This window comes from Atta colombica, unplaced genomic scaffold (genome assembly GCF_001594045.1).
Source record: "Atta colombica isolate Treedump-2 unplaced genomic scaffold, Acol1.0 scaffold12, whole genome shotgun sequence".
In the NCBI taxonomy this organism is placed as follows: Eukaryota; Metazoa; Arthropoda; class Insecta; order Hymenoptera; family Formicidae; genus Atta; species Atta colombica.
Genome location: NW_017259206.1, coordinates 3,070,617 through 3,077,465, shown reverse-complemented (window position 1 = coordinate 3,077,465; position 6,849 = coordinate 3,070,617). Strand labels below are relative to the sequence as shown.

The window sequence follows — 6,849 nt, the reverse complement described above, 5'->3', positions numbered from 1 at the left end:
ATATATATATATATATATTACATTTTTCAATAACCATAGTCTCATAAAATGTTTACATTTCTTAAAAACCTCTCATCGATATCTTCTTACCTTTATAATTGGCCATTAGTACAGCTAAATCGTATGTCCTAAAACTAAATCGCGTTGCGAACGATTAACCATAACAATCTTTAAAAAGCAAGAGAGAGATTTTACGGCTTCTTAAATAAAGATATTTCATCAAAACTTTTGCTCTTCAATCATCAAACAAACGACATCGTCACGCTCCTTCCACGAAGGAATGATGCGAATCCTTTTCTTTCATGGAAAAGGACTCGGAATGAAAGATTACATAATCGTCTAATCGAGGAGATTGAAGGTAATGGAAAAATAAAGTTAGATTATTTTTTGGTACTTAGATGTCGGTGCATGCACATTTATGCACGTAATGTGCATAATAAGCTTCCTTTGGCAGTTACTTTTGGCATTTTGACGGAAGAACACATATTTTGAGTTGCATTGTCGAGATACGTTTCTATGGGACTTCGAAGCTGGATCTACCATATATGCGTCCAACTTATTCGCGCATCTGCAGAATCTTAAATCTTGCAATGTATTGATCCATAAATGTGCAGTATTTAATAAAAAAAAATGTACTTAGTAATGTTTTTGTCGGCTTAAGATTTAAATGTTGTTGTTCTCTCCTTACAGATTAATCCTTACAGAATCCTTACAGATTCTGGGGGATCCTAAAACCGTCTATAACCAACATATAATTTTTATATAATAAATACTTTTTTTTTCTCTTTCATAGATTCAAAAATCCTTTTCCAGGATTAAAGTATACGCATTAATACGTGTTTGTGAGATGGAGTTTATGCCGAGAACGATCAAAAATTTCGAAATTGATATATTTTTTACCATTTCTTAGTGTAACATGCGTCTCAAGCTCAAATGTCAAATCGTGACATTTGCTTGATACGAAAGTTTTGCAATTTGTACTTACAGAATAGTAATCCACAAACACGTAGTTTGCACGAACAAATAATGTCGAGTTCTTAAAATTAGACTTAAACGCTTTATCGCGACGAATTTGTTATACGAAAATCGACATAAACATGCGACTCGTAGATTGAGATATTGGTGTAGTAATATATAAAGATATGTCGATGCGCTGATGAAAAACAACCTCTGGTGACTTCGTCGAAGTTCGAGTTTCGCTTTAGGATTCCTTTAAGCATCTTAATATCGAGTGCATTCTTTTTTTAATTGCTCTGCTGAAACTATTTTCGTTGAAGAAAAATTGTAATTAAAGTCCGATGAAACATCATCGCTGTATACACCAAACGTGGTAATTACCTCTGTATATTAGCTCTTTACATATTAATTTGTCAATACATACACAGAGAATTGCGTATCAATTGCAAATTTACCTATAATTGTACAAATAAAATTTGCCTCGTAATTAATTAATACTGAAAACACTTATTCTTAATTAAGTCTAATGGAAATATTTCCACAACTAGTTTTATTTCTCAAAACCAGTTAAATCCAATTTAACAACATTTAACAACATTTATAGATAAATACTCTTCTTTATTCGTTCGTCTTTTATTTAGAAGATTAATCACGATTACGAAAAGGAAATTTACAATTTTCAGTGCCACTATTTGTTCATAATAACTTTTTCTTTGCCCCGTCCTTGCTATTCGGGAACACTACATCCCCCAAGTTAATTCACGCTTGTGTGAGTCCGAGGACTCAAAAGTGCGAGATCGCAAACAGTCTGCGCAGATCCGAAGCAAGAGTTCGAGTTCATCAGGCACCTACGAGTGTCCACGACTATCAAAGAAAGTGAAGGAGAGATAGAAAGAGAGACGGAGGAGGAGGGGGAGGAGTAAAGAGGGAGAGACGGCAAGACGGAAAGAGGTGAAGACTAATATTTGCACGATGGAATTACATGGTTCTCGCAATTACTCGAGACGCCTGGCGTGGCCTTTAAGTATACTAAACGCAACATTGACTATATCGAACGCTCGCAAAAAAAGGTACAAGATTTCTAAGTGTTGCATCGCAAACGCTCTTCAAACGTTCTTCGAGAGTTCCTGAATCGCATCCTCGAATACGTGGAGCAGCTAGCTTCTTAGATCTTCCAACACTAAAATCCATTCCAGGATCTCGAACAAACTCGTTAGGTCAATCAGCCCTTTGATCTTCGTGCCCCTCACAAACTCTAAGATTCCATTGTACACTTCCGCTTTTTAATAAACATTAATTTGCGCTAATGGAGCTTATCTAATGGAATAACGACGGACAAGTTCAGGGAGAGCTCGCGAGATTGCCTCGTGCAACGAGATCGAAAGGAAGTCACGTCAGAGGATGAAGAGGAGGAAGACGTTCGCGCGATCCACGGTTCTCTAGATCCGCAGCTTAAAGTACGCGGCACGCTCAAAGTATCGCGACGCGTGTGTGCGATACTATTGCACGTGCGCGTGCGCGTGTTTCATACGCGTGTGCGTGAGCAGAGTGTCGCTGCGCGTGTATACCGCTGGGCAGAGCGGACAGGCGTACTTCCCGGGGAAATGCACGTAATAGTGATTGCGCACGTTTGTCACGACCTTACCGCACAACGAGCACCGCCTCCTCTCGTCGCTGTTACTCTGTCTCTCAAATATCTGTGATATCCGCCAATTTTTCAGCTCTGCAACAACAGAAACCACAGCGTCAACAAAGCACCTCGAATTAGCCCGACCTCCGGTCGCGTGTCATCGCTCTATTTCCGCCTATGTTTTTTTTCGCGTGCTTTTCTGTTTTTCTAATCTATTCTATCTCTCTGCCTCTCTATTTTTTTTTATCTCTCGCAAAACTTCCACCCTTGATGCCGAGATTGAATTCTCAGTCTGCCAGATCATTATTATTCCTTTCGCTTATCCGTCTCCCCTGTGCGTGTGCGTATGTAAGGATACGTGACAACCTTTGAGAAAAATTCAATTGCGTGACCAATTAACATAGTAGACCTAAACTGCGGTTTGTGGCGAGGGATGCGAGATCAAAGGGATCGAAGATGAAGACACATCGGAAATTCCAAATATTCGGAAAATTTGAAAACAGAGAGAACTCAAATATGCTAAATAAACTCTCTCTCTCTCTCTCTCTCTCTCTCTCTCTCTCTCTCTCTCTCTCTCTCTTCCTCTTTTTCTCTTAGAAATCAACGAACCTTAACGCACATTTAATTCTAAGATTAAAAATATCTTCTTCAAAGAGATTTAAAAAAAAAGAACAACGTCTTCGTTAAACATTGTCATCGTACTGAAAAAAATTTATTAAATCTTAATACATATTTCTTTGAACAGCACTAAGTAAACATTGCTTACAATACATAAATAAATATTTTTTTATTTACTCAATAAAAAATAATAGTAAAATCAAATTAAGGTTTTGTATCAAATATTTATATATTTAAAATTATGTTTATTTGTAAATATATATTTAAAATAAATATAATTAATTAATTAGTTTCATCGAAATAGTTTTTGTACCAAATATTTATTTATATTTCGTAAATATTTATCTACTTATAATTATTGAAGCAAATATTTATTAAATTTTAATTTTTTTTCAGTGCACGGCGCTATTTGCGAAAGATAACAAGAAATCGTCTAAACTCAGTTTCTGCAGGACTTGAAGAACGAAGTAAACAATCACGATTCCCTGTCCCAGATTTGGATCCGTACGACTTTCCCGCAATTATCTGGAGGAGCATCTTCTCGTCGAGAACACTTTTCGCATAGAAAAGCGTATACATTCCCGAGTATTCATATCGACATGAATTCTGAAATACGTCAAGTCGAGGGAGCGATTTCGGACACTGTAAAAATCTGCAAACAATCTCTCGCAAGCAAAAGCAAGATAGCATCGAGAAGCATATGCTCGATATGTATCGCGAAACGCATCGCAATACAACAAATTCATGCAAACATCGAACATATTGACGTGAAATCGGAATCCTGATAAGACCGCGCACACGTGACTCGAAAGTCTAAGTGAGACACGACACCTGTTCGCACTGCTTTCTTTCGATATTTCACCGCAGCGATTTGATCTATGTTCGACCTATGTTCGACCTGCCAAATTAAACGTCCCCTCTAAAGGAAGACACAATTCGAAGACACAAATGGATTAGGAATCCATTGGTCTGTTTTCTGTTCCTGCACTAAACTGTTCTAGAACTCTGTCGCTTTAAATAAATATCAAACGTATATCTATTTCACTTTAAGTTCTAAAAGTGTACATTAGTTCAGCCACAGAAAACAGATCTCTTGAATCTTCGGATCTAACTAACCGCCAAAAGTCAGAAGATATTAAAATTTGGGGATTCAAAATCCAGGAGTGCTTGGATTGAATAATTATATAATTTTCGTAATTGTCGATATATAAATAATAAAATATTATTATGTTTTAATTTATAAATCATGTTGATTTCAGTCATGATCTAATTAAAATTTTATTTGAATCAAATTTTGATTAGAACAATACATTTCTTTGATTAAAACATTACAAAATTTTAATAATTCACATATCAATCACGTAAATTATAGCTGTTCGTCAAACACTTCTCTCAGTAGAAGATCGTTCTGGGGAAGATAATTTCGATCGGTACACTTTGGGATTTACAATTTGAGCTATGCAACTACATCATGTATTCGGCCCTCCAAAATTCATCTGAAATATACCTTCACTTTCTCATATCTTCGCTAGGTGATCACAGCTATAAAATATCGTACGAATATCTTGGAATAGAAAGTTATTATTACATATCCTAAATTGAAAACAGACCAATCGCAGAACGACGAGAATATTCGTCACGGTAATGTACGTTAACGTTGCCGCTGCCGCTGCATTATTTCGCGCTAATAATAGCATTATCGCGCGAGTTGATCGTCGAAATAATTCAGCGTAGTTAAACGATAAGGTGTCGTCGTAGTCCTCGGTGTTGAACTGAGGTGACGTGATCCCTCAGACGCTCCGTTACAGTCGTTATAGACTACGATTGAGCAGCTGTCGTGACCGAGGCGGACATACGGGGATCAGATTATCCCGTGGAAACACGAAAATATCCCTGAAATACGACCGCTTATCTCTTAATATCTAATAACATTTGACATTAATAAATGTCGCTAGTTCATCGCGAATCGAAGTTACGACTTTCCCAAGGTGTTCGACGATGCGTCATCTTGTGCACATTTACGATTCTCCTGTCGATTCTGCAGAAATGCAAAAATAGGCATCTCGATTGTGAGGGAAAATTGAAAATTTTAGGAAAAATGGGCGAGAGCGCAGATACCGTTGGCGAATACCATGCGAACGTTGAAAAGGGAGAAAAATGATCTGGAAGAAAAAAGAAAGGTAGACGGCTCGGTTAACACACAATTATGTTTAATCAAAAAATTAGTATGAAATACATTAAATGCACATGTGATTAATTCTCCATTTTTTTTGTTTATCATCATCATTATCATCATCATTATCATCCGTATTATCTACACTAGAATTAAAGATGTATATAATAATGCAATTGTAAACATAAGAGACTTTATGTTAGAATAATCATAAGGATAAGAATATAATTGTAATAACAATAAGAGAAGTAGTAATAGTAAGAATAATTTCTCGTGATAAAACCGGTTGACGCCTTAACTATTTCATTCCATCGATCGGCATGGTTAGAAGTTCCTCTGCAAATTTTTTTTCTTTTTCTCCTTTTCTTTGCTAAATACATCTATTGTACGTTTCGAGCCAAACGATCGTTTATATGTGTAATAGAAAGATATCAACTCTCAAGCAACCTGCCGTTTCACGAAATCGACGATCGCCGTGGTCATCGTCGTTTCTACTCCAGAAAGGTATAAAGGATAATAACGACGGCGACGACGACGATCGTACGGACGCGATCGAATTTAATTCGCAAAAACGCGAATGTATTGAAGTCCAGGCGGGTCTTGCTCCCTTTTTGTCCGAATGTATTTAATCGCGCGATCGCATTCACTACTCGTAGTGTCCCCGTAAGTAACTGCACTGTCGGAAAAAAAAAGCTTTCGAACCTTTTGGAAAACGAATGAAAATGGTGAAAGGAAAGAAAGACCGGAAACAAGGAATCGAAATTAAAGTTCGATAAAAAAAAAAGGTAAAAGGAAAAGATGGAAAGGGGAAAGGCGCAGAATAATAGGAAGAAAAGGTACAAACGACTGACACACACACGTTGATGAAAGGTTTGCAATCACATTGATTACGAATTACTTCGATCAAATCGGCTTCAACGATCGCCGAATTTTTTTTTCTTATTTTTTTAAATTAAAGTTCGCCAAGAACGAACTTACGGACGTTTGAGCTTTCGGTATAATGTTTGAGCGCGACAGGACGGTGACGCAAATTTTTCTTCGACGTGTGTCGAAAGAGGAGCGAGACATTTTGAGGAATAAAGGAAGGACATTCATCGCGATTTAATTCATTCTTTTTCTCGCACGCATGCATTCTTTCTCTCTTCTGTCTATCCTTCTTTCGATTCCTCTCTTACACTTTCTCTCTCTCTCTCTCTCTCTCTCTCTCTCTCTCTCTCTCTCGTACGCGCTTGCACGTTATCATACAATGCGGAAAATGCAACGGATAACGATTTTCTTCCTCTCGCCGTTCGTTCATAAATGTCGAATCTAATTTTAGAGGCTCGTTTTCTATATTTACACGCGCCGTGTAAAATCACAAACTTTCAGTCTGACAGTCGCGCCGATTCACATTTTATTTTATTTTTTGTTTTTTTAAATGATGAGTAGAACACGCTCAGTATTCTCGCGGGAAACACTGATTCCCTATATT

At 37.1% G+C, this 6,849-nt stretch overlaps 1 protein-coding gene across 3 annotated transcripts in view; it reads right to left on the bottom strand.

Moving 5' to 3' along the window:
* LOC108694404 (zinc finger and BTB domain-containing protein 6-like) overlaps positions 1-6,849 on the bottom strand; it is a 62,509-nt gene that overhangs the window by 2,554 nt on the left and 53,106 nt on the right. Inside the window, exon 5 of one of the 3 annotated variants that reach the window (XM_018203846.1) lies at positions 1,864-2,680. The exons of 1 other annotated variant lie outside the window; for it this stretch is intronic. In XM_018203846.1, coding sequence (XP_018059335.1) covers positions 2,457-2,680 — 224 coding nt within the window. In that variant the 3' untranslated portion in view covers positions 1,864-2,456. Of the gene's footprint in view, positions 1-1,863; positions 2,681-6,849 lie in introns of those variants that run through there. One more of the 3 variants, XM_018203847.1, reaches the window with a different exon arrangement.